Source organism: Nycticebus coucang, chromosome 1 (genome assembly GCF_027406575.1).
Source record: "Nycticebus coucang isolate mNycCou1 chromosome 1, mNycCou1.pri, whole genome shotgun sequence".
Lineage (NCBI taxonomy): Eukaryota > Metazoa > Chordata > Mammalia > Primates > Lorisidae > Nycticebus > Nycticebus coucang.
Window position 1 is genome coordinate 160,615,634 of NC_069780.1, and position 26,162 is coordinate 160,641,795.

At 38.5% G+C, this 26,162-nt stretch overlaps 1 protein-coding gene across 7 annotated transcripts in view; it reads right to left on the reverse strand.

Annotated features, from left to right (window-relative positions):
- Positions 1–26,162, reverse strand: part of GHR (growth hormone receptor) — a 302,031-nt gene that overhangs the window by 241,302 nt on the left and 34,567 nt on the right. For 4 of the 7 annotated variants that reach the window (XM_053591481.1, XM_053591472.1, XM_053591462.1 and 1 more), the window contains exon 2: positions 10,304–10,401. The exons of the other annotated variants lie outside the window; for them this stretch is intronic. In XM_053591481.1, the coding sequence (XP_053447456.1) occupies positions 10,304–10,376 (73 nt within the window). In that variant the 5' untranslated portion in view covers positions 10,377–10,401. The remainder of the gene's footprint in view (positions 1–10,303; positions 10,402–26,162) is intronic. 7 annotated transcript variants of the gene reach the window in all.

The window sequence follows — 26,162 nt, forward strand, 5'->3', positions numbered from 1 at the left end:
TGTGTGTAAAAATCCTCATTGGGTGCAGAGTGTGAGAACACCACTTTCTAAAAAGTGGTGTTTTTAGAAATATTTCTAAAATATTTCTACAGGTGTGGTAGGCTTGAAATATTACTTCCAGTTCTCATTTGTCAAGAGACATAGATCAGGTACATTGCTCTATTAATACAAATTTCTACATGGTTGTAAGATGAATCACAAGAAGTCCTTTCTCCACATTTCACTTTACTTTTGATGTATGTCACTATATTTTATTTTTCTTTACCCTAATCTACCATTCCTCAATATTAGCCACTAATTTCTTTCCCACTAGTACTCACTATATGAAATTGCTCATCCTATAAATTCAGTCAGCCTTTTGCCAAATGATTACAAGGTCACCATCTAACAGTTTGAAAGGCAGAACTGCAGGCTTCACAGGGACTACACAAATGCAGACACGAAAAGTAATCTCTTTTTGCAGTTTTGCCTTCTTAAAATTGCTCACAGAAACAGAGTATAAGGAAAAGCCAGACTTGTCTGCACGTGATGTGGGTGAGATGAGAAGTGAAGAGAAAGGAGGCCTTGGGATATTTTTCTTTTCTTTTTTTTTTTTTTTTTGAGACACAGTTTCATTATGTCACCCTCGGTAGAGTACTGTGGTATCACAGCTCACAGCAACCTCCAACTCTTGGAGGGATATTTTTCTTTTACTCTAGCTTGTATTCATTCTTCATGAATTCTTCAGTCAGCTTGCTATTCAAGGTCTCCATATCCAGGCTCATCTAAAACTTCCTAATCTTGAAAATGCCACATGCATTCCTGTCTTCCTGCTTTGGCAGGTCCCACACCTGCTCCTGGAATGCCTCTCCCTCCGCCTGGTTAGTGAAGGGCCACACACATGTCTTGTCCTAGCCCAGCCCACCCCCAGGACAGCAGACCCCTCATGCATGCTGCCTTCCTCTTTGAGGGTTTGGGAAGCTCTTTGACTGCACCCTTCGCTTAGCATTTTCCACAGTCTGCCTCATAGAACATATACAGTAAGTATGATAGTTCTAGAAAATAGTTACTTTGTAGAAGTATAAGCATCCTATAAACATTTTTCAATCTCAACAGAATTCTTGGCATGGTATTAGTGTCTACACTTTGCAGTAAAGGAAACTAAGCCTCAGAAAATTTGAGGGCTGGGCCCAAGGCTGTACTTGAATAGAACTAGGATTTGAATCAAGCTTCAAAGTGTAACCCATGTCTGTTTCATTATGCTATATTGCCTCTATAGTGAAAGTAAACTCTTTAAAATCAGGCTATGTCTCACACCCCTCTGTGCCATCAGCTTGTACACTATGACCAGTTGAATTTGAACTATTAACAGTGAAGTTAATATTCAAATGCAATCGCATTTTCTGAGCATACCTCTATGGAGGAAGAGGTTCAAGAGGCAGAAGAAGGCAGTTTGGGGTTAAAATTTCTGCAAATAATCCACAAAATGAATGATCCTTAGGCAGGACAATCCAGTGTTGGCTCGTTATCCAATTCCGCGGAGGTCTCCTGCCCAATTTACAGTGTCAGGACGTAAGCACCAGTGTTTGCTTCCCCTAGCTCTTTCTGCTTATCCAGTGAACTAGCTGGGCCTGGAATTAATCCTTGGTGGATGCTGGAAATATTATGACAACAGCTGGCACTGTCATCTGCAGAGTCCAAAATGGAACTTCCATTTTTTTCAAGTAAGATTTATGTGTTTAAGTGCCAGGCTTATTTCATAATTAAAATCTTCACTTTCTCTTCAATACTTGAATTTTCTGATAACTTAAAACACAGAAAAACGGCTTAACCATATCAAACAAGCCTCTGTGTTATGGGTTATGATATACCTGTGTTTTACAGTCCCAAGAGGCATTTCAGCAAACATGTTTGTGACTGTGCAATCGTAAGATATGGCATAATGCACACTACCATACCACTTGTGGTAGGAGATGAGACAGTGTCTTTTATATTTTTCCAAGAAGGAAAAGTTGTAAAATTGGTTATTTTTAAAGCAACAGACATATTATAAGAATGCTAGTCTAGAAAGATCAGGCAGGATATTGGGGGCCAAGTTAAGGCAGAGACACTGTTTACTTGTGCAGCTACAGCCGTGGAGCACAGGTTCCCTAATCATATTATATTGATCTTTCATTTTGCACTTAAAACCTTGGGCACAGCAAAGAGGCATATGCCAGTAAAGGCCAGCCCAGTTGTCACAAATGCAAATATAATCAGGTGGATTAGACTACACAGCATGCCCATGCCAGGATAGCTCAGATTTCTATGCCAGGGCTATACCAGTGGCTTTTTTGAAATATTAGTACAGTCCTTTGGTGCACACTTTTGTGAACCAGGATGTGGTAATACCATTACTGAGAGTCAATGTGGTCTCGGGCAGTACACAACCTAATCCTTGAAAAAATAAAGTAGAAGCCACAGGGGTATGAGCCATTCCAATATGTCAATGAGTAAATGCTAAAGCTCTGTGAACATCTCAGTAATCAAAACCTATCTACACCATTCCATCAGCAAAGATGTTCATTTCACATTTCCTTTCCTAAGTTCTACTGGTCAGGCACAAATACTCGACTAGCTTTTATAGCCTTCTATGTGGGAATACCCCTTACCAAAACGCTCCTGCTATAATTTCTTTCAGAATCTACTATAATTGGGTTTTTCTGGTGTCTTCCCTTTTCTAGAAAAGGAAAAAAGGAGGGTATTTAAATGAGGGGTAAAGTTCAAGCTCAACAGAAAGGTAAGTTTATTCAGCTGGATATAACCAACACTGCTTTTAAAAATTTATTTTATGACTTTGCCTTATTTTAAAAGTCTTATTTATGAATATGAATGGCCATAACTTCTGAATTTAAAGCAAAAAAAAATGCCCAACTCCAGATATCCAGACTGATAAGATTCCAAGGATAATTCATGTCAATATATAGTAATCTCTAATGAAACTCTTTATACAATAGAACAAAAGGAGGCAAAATGATGAGTCTATCAGTGCCTCTGTATGATAACTTAAAAGTTATTTTGTTGTTGTTACATTACCAAAAATATGATACTCAAAAAATGTCAATCCATGCATAAAGCAAGTTTGTGTGTATGCGTCTTAAAGAGGTGACGAGAGAAGAAATAAGTTCTCAACTTAACAACAGAGAAATTACGGAGATCAAGTTGTTATAGTTAGTCCCTACTTATGTTTCTAGCAGAAAAAGTAAAGGGATTCTTCTCTATTTCAATTCATATTCTACTCCTGTTTTTTATTATTTTATTATGTTTATGATCAGATAATGCTAAGAGAGTTGGGGAGTCTATTATCAAACTTAAAACTATTTTTAATGAAAAAAATAGAAGAAAGACCTAAGAAAATAAAAAATATGAAATAAGAAGACAACAAGAGGTAGGATATGACAGAAAGAGAAAAAAGTTGAGAGAGGGAGAAGAAGGCAGAGAGGATTGGAGAATGAGCAGATGTGCACAGGGCAGGAAATGAGAAGTAAAACAGGCTAAGGAAGCAGAGAGGACAGATGGTGGCAAGAGACTTGAATAGAAACTTCTCTGATGAAGACAGGCACATGGCCTACAAACACATGAAAAAATGCTCATCATCCTTAATCATCAGAGAAATGCAAATCAAAACCACTTTGAGATATATCTAACTCCATTAAGATTAGCCCACGTCACAAAATCCCCAAACTACAGATGTTGGCGTGGATATGGAGAGCAGGGACTACTTCTACACGGCTGGTGGGAATGCAAGGTAATATGACCTTTTTGGAAAAAAGTTTGGAGAACACTCAAGGAACTAAAAGTAGACCTATCATTTGATCCTGCAATTCCTCTATGAGGTATATATCCAGATGATCAAAAATTATTTTACAACAAAGGCATTTGCACCAGAATGTTTACTGCAGCCCAATTTATAATAGCCAAGACATGGAAACAGCCCAAGTGCCCACTGACCCATGAATGGATTAACAAATTGTGGTATATGTACACCATGGAATACTATGCAGTCATAAAAGATGGAAACTTCACATCTTTAATGTTTACCTGGATGGAGCTGGAACATATTCTTCTTAGTAAAGCATCTCAAGAATGGGGGGAAAAAGCATCCCATGTATTCAATACTACTATGAAATCAATATAATCACCAACACATTCACATCAATGGCAATACATAACTATAGTCCAGAAAGTAGAAGGGAAGAAGAGAGAGAGGGGAAGGGGGATATGGGCGGAGGGAGTGTATCTGGGGGGACCTCACCTAATGTGTATGATGCAATGGTACATTTCAAAACTATTAAGAAATGAGTATAATTGTGATGAATGTGTTACTTAGTTCAATGTAAACATTTCACATTGTATATCAAAGCAGTACACCAAACCCCATAAATGCATCAATGTACAAAGTTACGATTTAATAAAAAATAATAATAAAAAAGGAAAACACACACAAAAAATTAAAAAGAAAGAAATCACTATGGAAACTTCCCCTCCCTCAGCCCTCACCAGGCAAAAGCTTTCTAACATAACAATTTGCTTCATTGGCTTAACAGTCTGTCTCTCATACTAACTTGGGAGGTGAGGAAACATCTCTTCCTTATAAACTCTGTGCACAGTAGGAGCCATAGTGTATGTTGAATTAAATTGGCTTGTGCATGTCGTACCAATGGAGGGGAAAAAAAAGAATGGAAGGATCAAGAAGCAGGTGGTAAAAAGGATGGTGAATTTACATCTTTTGTATTAATTTGGATGGAGTTGAAATACATTATTCTTAGTAAATTAATCACAAGCAAGAATCCAATGTACTCAATTCTGATATGAGGACAACTGATGTTAGTACATGGTGGGTGGAGGGAGAGGAGAGAGGGAAGGAAGAGGGGTATGGGGCCATGCAGTGTGACATACCTCCTGAGGATGGGACACTATTATTAGAGGGACTTACCCAGCAAATGCAAACAATGTAACCTGCCTCTTTGTATCCTCAATGATTCCCCAACAATAAAAAAAAAAGAAGAAGAAGGTAGAACTCTAGATTCCACTGAGAAACATGGGGTAGTTAAATGTGGATAGATTGGTACTGGATAGGATCAAACTGTAGCATGTAATAACTTGATGAATTTATGCAAGTTTCATAACCTTGGGGACAATAACAATATAATTTAATTCATTAGCATTATAGTGAAAAGTAAATGTAATAATGTATGCAACTTTGGCACATGGCAAGCAGTACCCAAAGTTAGTTGAGGCAATGAAGACGGTGATGACTATTGTGGATCAAGTATACACAGAAATTTAAAACTGCACATGAACTTTATGGACACACAGAATGTGCTTGGCTCAATGGGGAGTCCCTAATGATCAACTTATTTGCAGTTTCTGCCCTCCGCAAACTTACATTAGAAAAGAAGATAAAATATATACACAAAATAATCCTTATTATACAAAGTAAGAAATACTTGGTGGGTCGTCTGTATTAATATATATGGTAAAGATACCAGAATACCTATACATTGAAATTTTGCCAAGTTAAAAAAAAATGAGAAATCCAATAGAGAGCAGATAAAATGTCAATGAAGTGTTTCATCTTAGAGAGCAAATAAGAATACGGTAATCGTGTGCATAGTAGTTAACAGGGTCAGCTTTAGAGTTTCAGGGACCTGGATTTAAATTCCAGGTAAGCATTAATGTACACAGCTATGATTTAATAATAAATAAATAAATAAATAATAGAATTATAAAAAAAAAAAATACAGGTGTGGTGGTTCATGCCTGTAATCCCAGCACTTTAGGAGGCCAAGACAGAAGCATCACTTGAGACCGAGAGTTCAAGATCAGCCTGAGAGGGCGGCGCCTGTGGCTCAAGGAGTAGGGCGCTGGTCCCATATGCCGGAGGTGGCGGGTTCAAACCTAGCCCCGGCCAAAAAAAACAAACAAAAAAAAGATCAGCCTGAGAAACATACCCAGATCCCATTTCTACAAAAAAAAATTTTTTTTTAATTAGCAGAGCATGGTGGTGTGCTCCTATAGTCATAGATACTCTGGAGGCTGAGGCAGGAGGATTGACTGAGCTTTGGTGTTAAAGGCTGCAGTGGTGGGCTATGATGGCATCACTGTACTCCAGCCTTGGCAACAGAGAGAGGTCTCTATCTCTAAAACAGAAAAGGAAAAAAAGAATATAGGTAGGAATGAGCAACATAAGTATGACTGGGTAAGATTATGATTATTATACGTCATCAAGACAAATTAAATGATAATAACACAGATGGAAAGTGTAAGTGATCTTTGAAGGACAAAGCATTCTCATGCAGCAATGTGCTTAAGTAAGGAGAATGATCATTAGAATATAAAATGGCTCACTGTGAAATACAGTAGAACCTCCATAGATGACCACCTCCCAACATCGATGACCTCCTTAAATCAACCTAATTTTCTTTTTTCTTTATTATTATTATTTTTTCATTGTTGGGGATTCATTGAGGGTACAATAAACCAGATTACACTGATTGCATTTGTTAGGCAAAGTCCCTCTTGCAATCGTGTGGGCATGTACCACATGTACTCAGTGTAAGTTCTGTATGTTGATCAATTTGTTACAGCCCCTTGGGTAGTCAACTTTCAGACAGTCTACTGTATTTCAAAGTATTCTAGTCCTCCTCACTTCTTAACTGCTCAACTACAAAAGGCTGAATTATCTTTGCCTGAGACACTCATGATACTGTAATGCCCCACAGGGGAACCACCAACTCAGCCCAACGAATCAAGTGTGCTATTTAAAGACTATACCTAGGCTGGTGTGGTAGCTCATGCCTGTAATCCTTGAGTCTGAGAGGTGGGATGGGTGGACTGCCTGAGCCCAACAGTTCAGGACCAGACTGAGCAAAGCAAGATCTCTTCTTATGGTGGTTACTTGTAGTCAGAGCTACTCAGATTTGCAGCCTGAGGCTGAGACAAGAGGATCACTTGAGCCCAAGGGTTTGAAGTTGCTGTGAGCTATGATGCCACAGCACTCAACCCCAGGGCAATTGAGTGAGACTTTGTCTCAATAAATAAATAAATATAAAATAAACAGAGGAACCACATCTTTTTTTTTTTTTTTTTTTGTAGAGACAGTCTCACTTTATGGCCCTCGGTAGAGTGCCGTGGCCTCACAAAGCTCACAGCAACCTCCGACTCCTGGGCTTAAGTGATTCTCTTGCCTCAGCCTCCAGAGTAGCTGGGACTACAGGCGCCCGCCACAACGCCCAGCTATTTTTTGGTTGCAGTTCTGGCCGGGGCCGGGTTTGAACCCGCCACCCTCGGTATATGGGGCCGGCGCCTTACCGACTGAGCCACAGGCGCCGCCCGAGGAACTATCATTTATTAGACTATGGAAATATAATGTGGTTTCTCACTAGTCTCCTCCGTCCACCTCCCTAAAAAACAGTTAAACTTGACTTCTTAATCTTGCTGTCTACCAACCAGTTCCCAAATTACAAGAGCTTAGCTCCCAGCCAGTTGAGTTGGATATGAAATTATTAAGTATTCTTACAGAAAATAATTTTGTTTGCAGTCATTAGACATACATTAAATAGTATTAATACAACTGAGATAGGAACAGTTGTGTTACTAAGCAAGAGAGAAATAAAGGAAATAGGGTGGGTGATATAAAAGATGGAAAGAGAGATGGCCTGAAGCAAGGTCCCAAACAGATGAAATGAGATGGGACAAAAACTTTGTCTCTAAAGTTCATCTCTAAAGCCTGAGATGAGAAGAAGTATTCTCTGAAGCAGAGTTCAGGAGGAGGAAGAGGAAGGATAAACATCCAGAGAGGTTGTGGATGGAGAAGACATCCCATCACCTCCTATCACATAGGATTGCCTAAATCAGTGGTTCTCAAAGTGTGGTCCTCTGACCAGCTGCATTGGCATCATCTGAGAGCTCATGAGAATAGCAAATTCATGAGCCCATCCTTGACATACTGAACCAGAATCCCAGAGAAGGCCAGGAAACTACGTTACAATAAGCTCTCCATATGACTTATACTCAACTAAAGTTAGAGAACTACTAATCTAAATCTTCTCACCTGAAGTGGTAAACCAAAAATATGCTGAGAGCAAGAAGATGGGGTCTGGACTTGAGGAAGTGAGATTTATTTATTTATTTATTTATTTTATTATCATTATTATTTTTGTTTTTGCAGTTTTTGGCCAGGGCTGGGTTTGAACCCGCCACCTCCAGCATATGGGGCTGGTGCCCTACTCCTTTGAGCCACAGGCACTGCCCGAGGAGAAGAGATTTAGAATAGAGGCTAGGAGGTAGCTAGGTAGCAGGGGGGTCGTTGAGGAAAGCCTAGTTTTCATATGAAGTAGGTTAACATTTCTTTCCACATTAAAAGTATTCTTACGAGCTGGATTCTAATTTCTGTGCATAGTAATAATGAATTTACCTAAAACTGTGTGATTTACACATATAGCTGATTATGATCCTGGAATGGCAGTTTGATTATAATTTATAAACTGCTCACATATAGAACAAATCAATTTAAGAAGATTTAAGAAGACTAGAGGAGAAAATATCTTGGAACAAAGGTCATCATATGTCATCCTATTCGGAGCGAAGCCCATAACTCTTCTAATTAACTCTGGCCTTGGGCAAGTTACTAAACTTTAGAGCTCATTTTTCTCATTTCTAAAGTTGTTTCCAGCATTCATTTATCAAAATAACAAGGGTGGGCATAAAACAACCAAATGCAAAAACAACCACAGCACGTAGAATATTACAATGAAGGCATGATAGGGGAATTGATGCTGAGAGAATAATGAAAAATTAGCAACTAATTTTTAAAAAGGGGAAACAAGGAAGACTTCACAACTGTAGACACAGTAGACCTAGATCAGGAAGAATGACAGAAAATTCAACAGATGTAAGTGCATAAAGGTAGAGGGTCAAAAAGTGCAGAGTAAGTTTGGGAATGGAAATAGCCCTGTGTAGATTTATAATGGCAACACCATGGGAGGGACCAAGTCTCATTTAGCTCCAAGATGGATTTTTCAAACCATGTTCAGCAGCTTGAAAATAATGGGCAAATTTGATAGTGGATTGACCCAGTGTGAGGACTCTTCATTTTTCAATTTGTGTTCAAAAATAGTGAACTTTAGGGAAAAGCCTCTCTCAGAACTCTTCCTGACTGGCTGTAAAAGAAAAGAATCAGGGGTATCATTTCTGAAAGGAGTGTCTGTCCCTTCCATATTCCATCTCCTCACATGGAGATTTCAGGTATTTCTGGGAACACTAAGCAGAAGGATTGCTTGCCTCCTTGAAAAATACTACTGCTCAGGGGCCAGAACTTAAATCAATTCCAGCATAGGAAAAGAAGGACTCACCACAATGAATTTTTGATTAACCTTTTAAAAGGGGGGTGGTCAACTTTTTATTCTCAGCGTAAAATTCATCTATTGAATCTCCGGCAAAAAGCCCGTGCTAAGCACCCTTTTCCTGTCTTGGGTCATGTTTCAGAGGACCGAAGTAAGTAGAAAGCAGCTGTTTTCTTGAATTTAAAAGCAGTTCTGGGCTCTCCTCAGGGCAGCATAGTTACACTTAAGTCAAAAAAGCAGCAGGCTGTTTTTCCAGAAAAGAATGCAAAGAAAGCGTCTTTTTCATTTTGATCTGATTTCATATTTCCAGAGCTAAGCAGCAGGCTGATCAATCACAATTCCATATTTCCCTCTTATTTTGATAATATCTGATTATTTTTTCTTTTTTTGTAGAGACAGAGTCTCACTTTATGGCCCTCGGTAGAGTGCCGTGGCCTCACACAGCTCACAGCAACCTCCAATTCCTGGGCTTAGGCGATTCTCTTGCCTCAGCCTCCCGAGTAGCTGGGACTACAGGCGCCCACCACAACGCCCGGCATTTTTTGGTTGCAGTTTGGCCGGGGCTGGGTTTGAACCCGCCACCCTCAGTATACGGGGCCGGCGCCTTACCGACTGAGCCACAGGCGCTGCCCAATATCTGATTATTTTTAAAATATCTGAAAATCTTTCGAACTACCAGACTTAAGGAGCATCCCAAGGGTGGAACACCTGTAGTCCCAGTTAGGGTAAAATACGGATCCTATTTTTAGTTAATGAATTGTGTGTCACGCACATGAGCCTTGACAGTTTAGTCCAAAGAACAGCATTTTCCTGGGTTCTAAGTTCACATTTAATGAGTCACATGTCTATCCATACAGATGCTTTCTCTGGGCTTTTTAAGAATGTATGAAATCTCTACAAAGGAAACCACATCGTCAAGGCAAGTGTTTAGGACATACACTTAGGACATGATCCATCCAGTCCATCCAGGTGCTGGCCAGCAAGCATTGTTGAACACCTTCTTTGCACCATGCACAGAGGCAACAGTGGGATGGTTCTAAAACAAGATAAAAATCTGAGTCAAATCCTACATCTGGAACATACACCAGCATGTCACTATTGTGAGTTTTTAAACCTTGGGAAGGTTCCTTTCTCTAACATCACTCTAACGCAGCGATTTTCAACTGGTGTGCCACAGGACACCAATGTGCCCTGAGAGGATCTTAGGTGTGCCATGAAAATGTTTAGAGATCATAATTAAACTATTTTTGAAAGAAATTCAAAGCACCGTAAGTATTTTCCTTCTTTAACTCTTTTTAATGAACATAATTTAAGTGAGCCATAGAGCTTAACCGTAGGTTCAAGTGTGTTGTGAGGTTAAGAAAAGGCTAAAAAACATTGTTATAACAGAATGACAGTGTTTTGAGAGTTCAGATCTGGGCAAATTCATCATACAGCTACTCTCTCCCCCGGCCACCTGTCTTTATGTTAATGACAGTATTTTGGACACAGGCTAAGAGTTCCCTTTGTAAGTTTTTCCCAGCTCTTGCTACATCAGTTGGCCTCATTAAATGGGCATCACTTTTAGATGTGATTTCTTCCTCTAACACATTAACTAGGTATCATTCTGGAAATAGTTGAGATTTTGTACGATTTCTCCTGTCCTCAGTAATAATGATAAACATGTAAGAATGAACATGTGGACACTGTGGTCAGTTTGGACACTGTGAAGAAATATATAGTCCCTGTTGTTTTTCACATGTGCATATAAAATATATATCTTTAAGATCTCATGGAATCATAAACTCACAGATGGGGCTGAAAGAAACCTTTATTCACCAAGCTTGGGCATTCTCATTTGCAAGCTGCGTATGCCGACAACTGCGAAGAGAGTAAGTGTGAATGTCAGTAAGAACCACAAGTGCCAGGAGAAGTGGAGTAGAAGGCAAGACAGACAGACCATCCCCTACCAAGGTTTGCTGATTACACAAGAAGATGGAGTAACACCTAGAAACACCATGTAAATTGGGGTTTTTACAAAAGCCTCAAATATCTGTTGAATTTTTGGTCAGCATTTCTTTCCCAGAAGACCACTTTTGGAAAAGACGCTATAATTATGTAGAGTAGCAGGGAGAAAGGAGAATAGTCCCAAATCATTTCTCTCTTCCATTAGCATTTTCTTACCATGGACTTCACTATTTAATTCATCATAAGTCTGCACTATTTTTAAGAATTCAAGAATTTGGAAAATTATTTAATCTAATACATTTTTTCTCAATACATGAAACCCTGCGCATGGTATTCTTATTTAACGTAGACCCTAAGAGGAAGAAGAAAGCCCAATTTTCTCACTGTCAGATGCTGGCAGAAACACGGATCCCAGTTCACTCTCATAAACCCCTTCCCACCGTTTGGATTCCTGACTCTGACATTTGGCCGACTCTGCTGCATAGGCAATTTCTGATTAGTTACGCATGCCATTCCTATAGCCAAGGGAAAATCCATGCTTTTAACGGGTAAAACTTATTTAATTTAGGGGAATCCTTAAAACAAACAAAACAAAAAAAATGGCCATAACCACTTTAAACACACCAGAAAGGAAGGAAGGTTGAAATAGAATAAAACTGTGATCTTAACCAATCATGGTTGAAACACATTATGTTTTGCAATTTTTTACAAAAAAAATTTAAAAAGACCATGGCAATGCATTGCTTGGAAGGGGCCTTGGAAGGGGCCTCTGCAAGTAAGGAGCTCTGAACCTTCAGCTTCTACAACGTCACAACAAATCTGCCTTTCTACTCACCCCAAATCTCCACCGCCATTATTACACCCAAACCTAGAGGGAAATTCCAGGCCAAGGATACGTCTCACTTCCTGGACTGGTTCCCTTTAATTGCCAAAAAGACTTAAATTCTTACATGAGATATAGTTAAAAATCAAGAGTAAAGAAAATAAAACATATTGTGGAAAATTATTATATCGTTAAAAATCAAGGGTAAAATATTGTCAAAAATTATATAAAATATTATTGTTCCTAAAATCACAGCTTTCACTCCTCAGGAAAACACCTGTTCCTCTTCCATCGTCTTGTCTCGGGGTCCTTTTTCATGGAGTACACATTATCAAAACGTCCCGCTTCATGTTCCTGGTAAGCAAAATCCACTTTTAAGTTCCCTTTCAATTTTTTTTTTTATTTTTTTAAGTTGACACAGGATCTTCCATCATGGTTTCAGGCTCAGGTCAGAGAGATGCGCAGATATGCTTCATTCAGAAATAAGTGGCCAAAGACCTCTATCTGCTTCTGGGGCTATCTGCAGTGGTCTCTCATGGAAAGTGTCTCGTAAAAGTCCAATTCTGATTCATTGTAACCCAGCAGGTAGAGCACACCGTCATCCTGGCAGTCAGGAAGGGCCTTATTTGCACTGTACACCACTATAAATCTACCCAGTTAGGCTAGATTCTGATGGTGCTCTGCTATGTATCCAGCACAGACCCAGAATGCAGATTCTTTCTATTTACAGAGAAAAATACTACCTTTGAGCCATTCGTCCCTTTTCCACTTAGAAATAGCTGCTTCATTCTTGGACTCAATTGCTTATATGGCAAACATCATGCTGCCTGTCATAGTAATTCACCACATCTTAAGTAATACACTGACTTTTAATATTTTTTAGAGTAACCAGCTTAAGAGCAGCACTGCCAATGACATCCAAATCATGAAATCACCTAGTAACAATCTTAGAAAACAGGAACCTCCAGGGCAATCTGGCTGCACCTCCCATCCCGCAGAAGGACTACAATCCCTAGAGCTCAGAAGCTGATTCAGCTGGCTTCCCTGAGCTCTTCTCCACACACACACTCTCTTTCTCTCTCCCTCTCTCTCTCCCTCCCAGGTAGTGGGTCCGCTGACTTCAGGATTTCTTCAATGCCCACAGACTCTCATGACACTTATTCCAAAGGGTCAGTGCAATGATTTTTTTTTTTCAAAACAAGTACAGCCAGCTCACAAAAGCTATAAATGAACAAACTCCTCAAGAATGTGGGGTGAATAGGGAGAAGGGGGAAAGGGAGGGGAGGGAGGGGGGAGGTAGGTGGAGGGAGGGGGATTAATGGGATTACCCCTGCAGTGCATCTTACAAGGGTATATGTGAATCCTAGTAAATGTGGAATGTAAAGGTCTTAGCAAAATAACTAAGAAAATGCTACGAAAGCTATGTTAACTAGTGTGATGAAGATGTGTCAAACGGTCTATGAACCAAGTGTATGGTGCCCCATGATCATACTAATGTACACAGCTATGATTTAATTACAAAAAGAATGTGGGGTGACAGAAGGAAAAGCAAGTAGGAGGGCAATGAAGTCAGAGAAGCAGCTCTTCTGAGTTGTATATTTTACTCTAAATTCAAATTCAAGCTGAATTCAGTATTCCTTCAGCTGAATAAGAAGTAGCTGAGCCCTACCTACAGCCACTGCCTACAGCTGCTTCCCTAAGTGGAACATTCCCATTTCACAATGGACCTCACAGAAAGCAAAATCTTTCAGTTACTAGAGCCATGGGCTGTGGCAAACTAGCCTGTAAGTTCCGAATTTTGCTCTGGAAAATGTATATGTAGAAGTTGTTTGTGGTGATCAGTGTTAATCACCAGGAAGGCCTTCATGACCTGTGAATGATGAAAAGTCAAAATTCATTTGGATGAAGCAGCACTGGACCTAGCAATAAAAACATCTGTGTTCCACTAATGTTATAGATGGAGCATCCCCACCAAGACTCTGGAGGAAATCTGTTGGAAATACAAATATGAATATGGATTCTTGCCTTTGGATAATTGAAATATTCTTCTGGTATGTTAGATGAAAGAAAGAAAGAGTAGTTAATAATTGCAAAATATGATTTTAAGCAAATAATGTAATTTATATGGCCATATAGACAGACAGACACACACACACACACACACACGTTCTTCCCCACCCTCATCCCCATTTAAGAGGTAAAACTGTTTGGTTATTGCAACAGGGTAACTCTTGACATGGTTTTCTGAAAGACAAAATGAATATCTATTCCCTAGGAACTTTCCAGAAAGAAACTCTTACACTGTAAATATCGGGAAACAGCTAGAAAATAAAGAAACATTCCAGGTGAAGTCCAAGCTTGAGAACTAAAGTATAGCTTATGCTTCCGTCTGCTCCCAGCAGCTCTGTTTCTCAGTTGTCTGAGTGATACAGAGGCCACGAGAATAGAGTCCAAGAATGTCCGGGGTCTCTGGGTCTGAGCAGTCTGCTCCCCACTACGCACTGGTTCTGCTGTCAGGGGGAAACTGGGAATGTGCCTGAGTACTTGCCAGAAGGGAAGGGGAGAAGGTCTCATGAAGATCCAAGACAAGGCTTGGGCATGCTTGGCACAGGCAAAGATGGGGAGGAAAAACAGCAAGGAGGAAGCAGGCCTTTCCTCCCCACCCCTATCAGGAGTACAGACTGAAACAGTGGGATGGTTTACCACATTGGAATATACTGGAAGTGGAAAGGATGAGACCTGAATCTCTTTATCTGTAAATGGGAATAATTTCCATGTCTCTTCTATCCCAATGTGTGTGGTCCTCTATACTTCCTTCTTTATTAACTATTTATAGCCCATATAAATATAAGAAAGAATTACCTTCTTTTCTTACTTCCTATCAAGCTATTATAAGTTCTGTGGGCCTATCTCTCCCAGTGAAGAGAAAGAGCATGCAGTTTGCTACCAGGAAGTAATAAAATAAACCATAAATGTCTGGTCTCAAGTTCCCAAACTGTCTCTCCTTCCCAGAACAAGAAAAGCTTCTTTCTAGAATAACATTATTTGGAACTCTCCTTTAATTTGTCATAAAGTCATAAGGAAATATAATTCCATTTTAGAGACTTTAAAAATGCATTTTGAAATTTACCTTGCCTGACATTTACAGACATATTTTTTTAAATTTGTTCTTTAAAATCATCACATTCTAAGTAAGAAAATCAAACTCTATCGTTCAAATTTACCGTTCTGGCTTTGCCAATCTGACAGCAGCTTCTGGGCCTAGCTGTGCTGATTTTTCCCTAGATCCAGAGGCTCATTACTAACCAGCAGTTCCCACTGCTTTTCATTAGATATGACTTCACCCATAAGGAGCCAGGCTCAGGGTCACTGAGCACCAGCAATCCCAGAACTTTACAGAGTGGTCATCACCTTCAGGATGCACAGAGTTGCTCCACTGGCAATAGGCAACAAATTTTTCCTCGAAAGAGAATCTTTTTCTATTTCATTTCATTTCATTTCATTTTCTATCCTAAATAAATATTCATATATTCTAGTGCCCCATTTCAGTCATTTTAAATCTTTTGAGTTACAACTGCCCAGTGACCATTAATCTGGAAAGGGAATAAGATTCCCTTTCTTTATTTGTAGTGAAAAGACAGAAGATGACTTGTAATGACAGACATTAGTGCATTCCATGTGTGTGCACAAGCATGCTTGCATATCCATTCAAAATTTAGACTAAATTCTGGAATAAAGCTTTGCCTGGTTCAGTCCTCATCTACCCCTTTAGACATCTAACAGAACAGAGGTGGTCGGGTTGGGACTCCCTGGTTCTTTTCTTTCTTCACCCCTCAGCACACACCTGGATAGACTCATGGCCCCCCTACCTGTCCTTAGCTCCCCACTTGCCTCTTTTCTCTTGATTAGGTCCGCTCTCTTTTGGGGCTGTATTCCCTCCTATCATCTATCCCCTTCCAGAGATGTCATTCACATGGTACCTCTGAGCTTTGCATGTAGCTGCTTCTGATACCATAGCCTCACTGCTTATTTCTAAAAATTTTAAAGTAAAAATAAACAAACTTACAACTCTCCGCCAAATATAAAGCAAAAAGACACTTTCAGTTAAAACACAAAGAAAGAAAACTAATTTTTGAGTCAAAAAGTAAGTTCCTGCTCACCGTTACATCCTTGGCCTTGAGAGCAATAGCTGCATGTCACAAATGCTCGATAAACACATCCTCACGAAGATTACTGAGGAGCTCTGCCGACCAGCCAGTAGCGGGTAGCAGACAATGAAAACACACTGAAGCCTTGGTATATAGTACCAGTTCTGATGGAATCAAATGATGTGACTGTAAGCATTCTTTTTTTGTAAAACCAATGGGGTAGCACTAAATTATTTCTAAGGTATTTTGTGTCTTAAATATTCTATAACAATAAAATATGTGAATCACTGCTAAAGGTTGAAATGTCTCCAAAGAGGCTTGTGGTCCATCCTCCACCCGCTCCTTTATTTCATATTTCCAAACAGCTGACTATCCTGTCTGAAAATGTTCCAGGAAAACAACTGGTCATCCTATTGTCATATACATGAAGACTTTAACCTAAAATCCATTTCTATGTTTATATTGCTGCTAATCAATTTAGGACTTAAGTATCCAATTATAAAATTCCACAATCCTCATAATCTTGAGATGTAATTTTATTTCCAATGAAAGTATTAAACGATATGGCCAATAAGGCATAAAAACATTTTCCCTGAAGTCATATCATTGACTAACTATTAAGTTTGTCTATTCTGCTTCTCTCTCACTATACATTTGTAGCAAGACTTGATTAGTTTTCTACCAAGAATTACATGCTTATTAAATTATATTTCATAAATAAGGACTCCTTATTTGTCTAAGTAATTTTTGATGGGAAAGCAAATGAAACATTATTACATAAATCCTTTAGAGAGATGACAGTAATCTTATTCTAAATTAAATAAAGAAAATGTTGAATATTACAATCTTTTAGGAATCACAGTATGAGCCTTAAAATCATAAATTTTCCCCCTTAAACTTTTTTGTAACTTAGTTTTGAAACATTTATCAATGTAATATTGAAACTAAGTTATCATTAATTATGTTCTGGCACTTTTTTTTGGTTCTTCAAAAGTTTTAAGTTAGATTGTATGCAAATTCCCCATTCAGCTATCAATATAAATATTACATTCACTTTTAATATATTCTGGATATTCATTTCAGTAATGCATTTTAATGCACAGCTATATATCCTCAATATAAAACATGCAATAGAAAGTATTGACGTTATAACTTTATATCATAATTTCTGAATTCAAGGATCTCCCACACATACACATAACCCGCCCACATATACACATACACATTTTGTTGTCACGTATCTCAAACAAAGTACTCAGTCTCAAAACCACAATAAGTCAGGAACAAAGGAAAGAAATTGCTTTCAATAGTGAGGGGGCATAACCTGATACTTACATAAGGGAATCATTTGCATAATCTCATTATTTATTTGAAAACAGACCTGGGGGGGGGGAATACTTCATTTACATATTATGACAAAGCATTTTAAATCCATATATGAATTAAAGAAATTATTAAAATCTAAAGCCTTTTGCCCCTCTTTCATCTTTTTCTGGGTAAGAAAGTAAAAAGCAAATCCTAAACAAGTGCTATTAAAATTTCATTGAGCTTCATTTTAATAAGGACTGACTTCCTGATTCCCATGGCCATAATGAAAAATTAATTAGCTCTGACTCACAGAGAGACTGAGTTCAGAAACAAGAAAACCAGTCTAATGAGCAAAACAGAGCTATGATTTGAAGCAGGTGGACAAGAGAAAAATAACAATTCAAATAAGCCCTAAACTGAGTAATTGCTACTTCAATTGATAATCAGTGTCTATGTGGTTTGGAAATATGAGCATTGGATTTGATATTCATTTTTAAGACCCTACTTCCAAAATCTGGCCATAAATAGTTTCGTGGGAATTTGGTTCTTATGGGGCGGCTCTGGCCCCTGGGTATCATGTCTCTACCAAGACAGGAGACTCTGGGTGGCGTCTTTGGCTCAGTGGGTAGGGTGCTGGCCCCATATACCAAGGGTGGCAGGTGTGAACCCAGCCCCGGTCAGCTAAAACACCAACGACAACTGCAACAAAAATAGTCGGACATTATGGCAGGCACCTGTAGTCCCAGCTACTCGGGAGGCTGAGGTAAGAGAATTGCTTAAGCCCAAGAATTTGAGGTTGCTGTGAGCTATGATGCCACAGCACTCTACCCAAGGGTGACATAGTGAGACTCTGTCTCAAAAAAAAAAAGACAGGAGACCCACACACTAGAAGGAGCACATCCACAACCTCTCAGGAATCAAGGAATCAGTGACTCAGATGGGGTCTGCCAGAGGCAAAATCTTTTTTAAATTTGTTTTTTGGTTCAATGTTTTGAGCACTTTATTTCTTTTTTGTTTGTTTGTATTTCAAATTAATATGAGGGTACAAATTTTTAGGTTACATTGTTCTCACTTCCAAAGTAAAGTTCAAGTTGTAGAAGAGCCCCTCACCCAGGGGGGATGCCACACACCCTCTCACTGTGCACATTAGGTGAGGTCCCACCGATGCCCTCTCTCCTCTTACCTTGCTTCCCCTTCCCTTCTCCCTCCTCACTCCACTCTCCTGCTAGACTGTATTTGTGTTTTACCATTCATATGAGTATGTAATTGGTGTCATAGCAGTATTGAACACATTGGATTATTTTTTTTCCATTCTTGAGTTACTTTACTAAGAAGAATGTATTTCAACTCCATCCAGGTAAACACTAAAGATGTAAAGTCTCCATCTTTTTTATGGCAGAATAGTACTCCAAGGTATACAAATACCACAGTTTTTTAATCTGTTAAAAACCCATGGGTTGATGGGCGTTTGGCTTGCTTCTATGACTTGGCAAATCTTGCAGAAGGTGATACTCATTCTCTATTTTTTCATTCTTCTCAACTGGTCTCTCTTGCTCGCAGCTGGCTTTCCTAAGGTTAGATGCTCAGGCCCCAGTCTCCTCGGAAGACCTTCATGCACTTCTTTCCCCCTTTTAATATCACCTTCCATAAACACTAAGAGATCTCTGTGCTGAAGGTAGGGCAGGGAGCAAGATGTATTCTCACCTGTAGGGTGCTAATAGACTCTTGGGAGGAAGATAAACATTAATCCGACAACCGTATAGATAAACATGCAACTCTCAGAGGAGACACTCCTGGTGCTATGAAAGCACATGGTGAGGGAATACGATCCACTCCAGGATGATCAGGGAAGTCCTGCCTATAGAATATCAATTGGGCTGACAGTCATGATGTAAGGGGGTCACGGTGGGGAGCAAATGGTGCATTTGGGGACCTGAAAGAAAAATGTGGCCACTGCCAAAAAGGAGGATTTGATAAAAAGCTGGAAAAAGACTGGTAATAGACCTTAACGCTTTGGGGGGGGGGGCCCGGGGGGGAATGATGAGGATTTATTCTAAGGTCACTAAGAAACAGCTGAAGAATTATATATAGACAATGAATTAATTAATGAAATAATGAAGTCTGAATTTTAGAAGTAGCCACTCTGGTCCACTGGGGTGAACAGATATGGTTGGAGAGGATAAAACGTAACCAGCCTTCCTCCTTTCCTTCCTCCCCAGTTAAAAGGGACATCTGTGTTTCCTCCTTTGTCAGGACCTGCCTTTACTCACTAGGGCTGCTGTGTCCTTCTTTTTACTTATTCATAAAGAAAGAATGGGAGCATATTCCAGATATTCGGAGTTTCAAGGAGTCTTCAGTTCCTCAGCAGCAAAACATGATTAATGATAAGATGTTGGACAATTAAGATATATAGATCTTCCATTTGATCCTACAATCCCATTACCAGGTCTCAACCCAGGAGAAAGAAAAATCATTTTACTACAAGGACATTTGCGCTAGAATGTTTATTGCAGCTTAATTCACAATTGCCAAGACATGGAATAAACCCACGTGCCCATCAACCCATAAATGGGTTAAAAAACTGCAGCATATGTATACCATGGAGTACTATTCAGCCATAAGAAAAGATGGAGACTTCACATCTTTTGTGTTTACCTGGATGGAGTTGAAACACATTCTTCTTAGTCAAGTGTCACAAAAATGGGAGGGAAAGTATCCAAGGTACTCAATACTAATATGAAACCAATATATAAACAACTACAAGTCTACGAGACAGAAAAACACAAGTATAGTCTGGGGGAGCAGAGAGGGAGACAGAGGAGGGGGAAGGAAGGAGGGTAACTGGTGGGATCTCACCTAATGTGCACCATGTAAGGGTTTTTAGCTTGCCTCCTGGGTGAAAAGCTCGACTACAACTTGAACTTTACTTTATAAATGAAACAATGTAGCCTAAACGTTTTTACTCTCATATCAATCCGAAATTTTTTAAAAAAGGAATATGGAAGCCTTTTTGTGCCATTCACATGATACTGTATAAAATTCTAGAAGGTCATCTGAAGTAACTCACCAGAGTCCTAATTATGCCAGTTAGTCTTCATTGATTAACAATGACAAAACTATTCCCTATTGACAGACACTCAAATGAGAATCAACAATACAGTCTTCATTATTAAAATTTGGTGTCTGGAAGATTCCCTCCCTATCAATCTAAAAATCTTCATCATTAGGTAACACTCTTTATTGCTTTTGGGTAGGTCAATGGTGAGTACAGATTTAATACTCTGCAGATAAAAATGTAAGTTTAAGATAAAAAATTATTGCAATCAGTGATAGTTCTATTCCAAAGTGCAGAAAGAAATAAGCACTGCCGCACACAAACCATTTGCGTAATTAAGATCCATTCCGAACTTCCTGGAAACTAACTTTAAGTGCCTACCATGATAAGCAAATACATTCTCTACAAGAAGGAAATTGCAGAGGATGTAAATAGATGGAAAAACATCATGCTTGTGGATCAGCAGAATCAATATTGTCAAAATGTGTACACTACCCTAAGTGATTTTACAGATCCAATGCAATCCCTATTAAAATACCAATATTACTTTTTGCAGATCTAGAAAAAAATTGTTCTACACTTTGTGTGGAACCTGAAAAGACCCCCAAAGCCAATGCAATCTATGCATCAAGAACAGATCAGGAGGCATAACTTTACCAGATTGTAAGCATTACTGAAAGGCTACAGTAACTAAAACAGCATGGTGCTGAAACAGAAACAGAGACGTATAACTATGGACGTATAACTATGGACCAGAACAGAGAGCCCAGATATGGAACCAGCTTCATATTGTCAGCTGATTTTTGACAAAGCAGACAAAAACATACAAGGGAAAAAGAATCTCTACTCAATAAATGGTGCTGGGAAAATTGGAGATAGCCACATGTAGAAGACTGAAACTCCACACCTCTCACCACTCACAAAAATTAGCTCAGGATGGATAATAAACTTAAACCTAAGGCATGAAACTATACGAATTATATTTAAAAATGTTGGGAGAACTTTTATAGAAAATATCAGCCTAGGCAAAGAATTTATGAAGAAGACCCCAAATGCAATCATAGCAACAAAATTAACAACAAATGCAATCATAGCAACAAAATTAACAACAAAAATTAACAAATGAGATTTGATTAAATTAAAAAGTTTCTGCACATCCAAGGAAACCATCTATACAGGCAATAGACAACCTACAGAATGGGAGAAAATATTTGCATGCTATACATCCAATAAAGGGCTAATAACCAGAATCTATAATGATCTCAAACAAATCAGCAAGAAAAAAAATCAAGTAAGCCCATAAAAAGTGAGCATAAGATATGAACAGAGCTTTTCTTTTTTTTTTTTCTTTTATCGAGGGTACAATAAGCCAGGTTACACTGATTGCAATTGTTAGGTAAAGTCCCTCTATGAACAGAGCTTTTCAAAAGAAGATAGACTAATGTCCAAAAACATATGAAAAAATGCTCAACATTAGGAAAAAGCAAATCAAAACTACCGTAAGATATCACCTAACTCCAGTGAGCATGGCGTTTATCAAAAAGTCCCAAATAACAGATGCTGGCATGGATGTGGAGAGAAAGGAACATTTATCCACTGCTGGATGTGGGCTGAAAACTACTACGTCTTTGGAAAGTAGTATGGAGATACCTCAACAACCTAAAAGTAGCCCTCTGCCATTTGATCCAGCAATCCCACTACTGGGGATTTATCCAAAGGGAAAAATGTCATTTTATCAAAAAAGACACTTGCATTCAAATGTTTATTGCAGTACAATTCACACTTGCAAAGATGTGGGATTAACCCAAGTGCCCATCAGTTCACAAGTGGAATTAATAAAATGTGGTGTGTGTATACTAGGCAGCCATAAAAAAACAACAGTGAATTAATACTTTTGTAACAATCTGGAACTGGAGACGATTCTTCTTAGTGAAGTATTACAGCAATGGAAAAACAAACACCAACTTTACCTACTACTAAACTGGAACCAATCATTCAACACTGCTGGAATGAACTAATCATTCCACTACTTTTAGATGGAAGTAAAACTCAGGGGAAACCAAGCAAGTGGGAGTGAAGAGGAAGGGGCAGGTAAATTCACACCTAACAGGTACAGTACATGCTATCAGGGTGATGGGTACCCTTGGAAGTTTGATGCCAACTGTAGAAAAGCAATTCATGTAACCAAAATGTTTATATGCCCGTAATATTCTGAAAAATTTTTAAAAAGTCACAATGAAAGCATTTCACAAGTTGAAGAAAAAGTACTGTGCTTGTAAAAGTAATAGCTAGTAAAGTGTAACCGGGGTTTAAAATTTTAGGTAACTGACTTTATTTAGTAAATGTAAGTAATGAGCTTACATAGTACATCAGTGATCTTGGGCTGCCATAACAAAATACCATAGGCTGGGTGACCTAACAACAGAAATTTACTTCTTATACTTCTGGAGGCTGGGAAGGCCGAGATGAAGGTGCTGGCCACTTTGGTTCCCAGGCTTGCAGACGGCCACTTCTCTCTATGATCTCATGTGGCTGATGTTTCCTTCTCTTTCTTCTTCTTCTTTTTTTTTTTTTTTTTTTTTTTTGTGTGTGTGTGTGTTTGCAGTTTTTGGCTGGGGCCAGGTTTGAACGTGCCACCTCCCGTATATGGGGTCTGTACCCTACTCCTTGAGCCACAGGTGCAGTCCTTTCCTTCTCTTCTTCTAAGGGCACTAGCTCTATCGGATTAGCATACTACCCTTATGACTCATTTAACCTTTATCACCTTCTAATAGGCCCTAATTCCAAATACAGGTTAGGCCTTCCAGCTGTGTATGTGGGGGATACACAAAGATTGGATTCATAATGTGGCTAGAAAATGATAAGAGCCACGATTTGAACCAGGGTCTGAGAAGGCCAAGCTGGGTCTGATTCACATGCTGTTTCTCTCTTAAAGTGAGAGGGATAGTATTTGAACTTCAAAAGTTAAAACATCATCATTACTGGGTTAAGACCATGGGACTAATTTATTAATCAAATCTCTAGTCCAACCAGCAAACACACATAAAAAGCCATTCATTGCACTGTGCTAGCATCATATTTGTTAATTTCTCAATTTCTTCAGCTATCTTTCCTTTGTTTTCTTTATATATGAAACCAATTGAAATTTTTCACAGTTGCACTGCAAATTCCCATTTTGTGTTTCACATCAGAGAGCAAAGTTTGGAACAGAGTTTAAGCAATGAGATAATTAGTTGGACATAGTCAAAGGACTAATTTTTACGTGCCAGAAAGCAGGTATTTGGTGATATGATTGGTATAGATTCTCAACTATGGCATCACTTTCAGGTTATAAACATGAAGAGGTTGGAAGTAAAACTCTCTCCTTTAAGCAGAAATTTTCATTAACTGAGTTTGAACAAACAAGAGCTAAAATGACCGAAGTCACTCTCTCTCCTCCTCTCTCTTCCTGTCTCTCTTGGTCTATCTTCTCTCCCCCTCTCTCTCTTTCCCTTTCCTCTCTCTCTCTTCCCCCCCCCTTTCTCCCCTCCTTGGTGTTGCTCTGCAGCATCCCTCCCTCGCCAATAAAAACCTTTCGTACAAAAAAAAAAAAAAAATGACCAAAGTCAACACAGATCCCCAAAATACATTTTAAAGATATGAATGTACTTGTATGTTTATAAAATACTATATACTTTATATTATACATAGTATTATAAATGTAAAAAAACTAATTTTAAAAATAACAAATTTTACATTTCTTCTTTATAAATCTTTAAATAGAATAGCAGAGATTATAGATCTCAATATTTATTCTTCACTATCTTCCTAAGATTACTCTAAAGATGAATAAAGATAACTTTAATAGTTAAAAAATACTGGTTTTATATGTGCCAAACAAAGTAACCTGAGAAAGCTACTTTAAAATAAATACTTATTTTATCTTACAATGTGAAAAACAAAGAATTTTCTTGGGCAGTGAAAGTATTTAGTGGAGAAGATTAAAATCACTGGCCTCTTTTTTAGTATGGCTGTTGAATTTGCCACATGCACACACCTCCTATATACACACATTTATATTACATATACACATATATAGGTATGTGTATGAAAATACACACATGTATACTTACATTTACACAGAAACTGGAACCTTAGAAGAGTATGGACCCATGTTTTCAATGTTTTACTTTTTTAAAGGCAGCTATTTTAGCCATAAAAAGAAAGAATTAGTTATGACAAGCTCGAAGCCATACATAAAAAATGAATGAAAGACACAACTCATAACTTAAATTTCTTAGCAGATAAGAGATATTGTCCCCCTACTTCTCTCCTGTGCCCAACAAGTCTTTCACTGACAAGTTTGTATGAGCCATACAAGGAAGGATTCAGTGAGATCGGTTTTGGTACACTGGGTAAATGGGAAGCCACTTCAGGAGTGATCCCAGAGATAAGTGCTTTCCTGGGAAAGCTTTTGCTTAGCCAAGCTTAGCAGTTTAAAGTGCCTTTTAAGTGAGCTGAGAAGATATTTAGGCTCTCCACCCTGTGGGGTTTGAGAAATCAGTAGAGGCTTCCAGTCTCCATCTCGTATAGCTGTATCAGCATTGTGATTAGCATCTCATACTCCAGAAGATCACCTGTTGCCCAGACAATATTCAGCAAGATATATATACTGCTTTGTTTTTGATTTTTTAAAAAATGTCAACATTTTCCTTCTAGATTTTTCTTCTTTTCTTCTTTCTTTTCTTTCTTCATTTTTCTATTTGAAATAGAATTTTCCATTGTTGCCTTCTTTAAGAATTAGAACTTCATTTTTGCTAGTGTTTCTACGGCTATTACTTGGTTTTTTCCCCCAATTTTATCCCATAAAGTTTTCTGTTTGCTTGTATTGGTTTAATTTATAGATTTTTGTCTTTCCTCTCTACTTGGTGGAGGTGGGATACTGTGTCTGAGCAGGCTAGCAAAGAGCTTCTGACCTCAAGAAAACCAGAGGTTGGGATTTATTAAGCTTGGTTCAAAGTACCCTATTATATACCTGTATTGCTCCTGTCTTCCTCTTTCTCTGCCTCTCTTTTTTTTTGTCAATGTTCCCTTTTACTCACCTCCTCTCCTTTCTCTTTTTTCATTTTTCTTTAAAAATTTTTAAAAATGCTTTAAAAGCATTTAAAAGCATTTTTTTAAAAGCATTTTTAAAAATGCTTTTAAATTCTTTCTTTTCTTCTTGCTCTTCAGTCTTCTCATCCTTCTGGTCTATACCAAAAGGATTCATCGAAACCCTAGTCCAGAGGCACGGTAACTTAAAGAGCAAGAAGAAGTGAAGGAAAAATTAGGGCAAGGAAACAGATAAAAGAAAACACTCATGAGGAAGAATCAGCAGAAAAATCCTGGTAACATGTAAAACCAGTCCAGAGAAACTCCCCCCCCACACCCCCATCAAGGAACCATTGGGTAGCTACTGCACAGTATTCCACCTATAAAGAATGTTAGAAATGACAGAAAGGGAATTTAGAATACAGATGAAAACAATGAAGGAAATG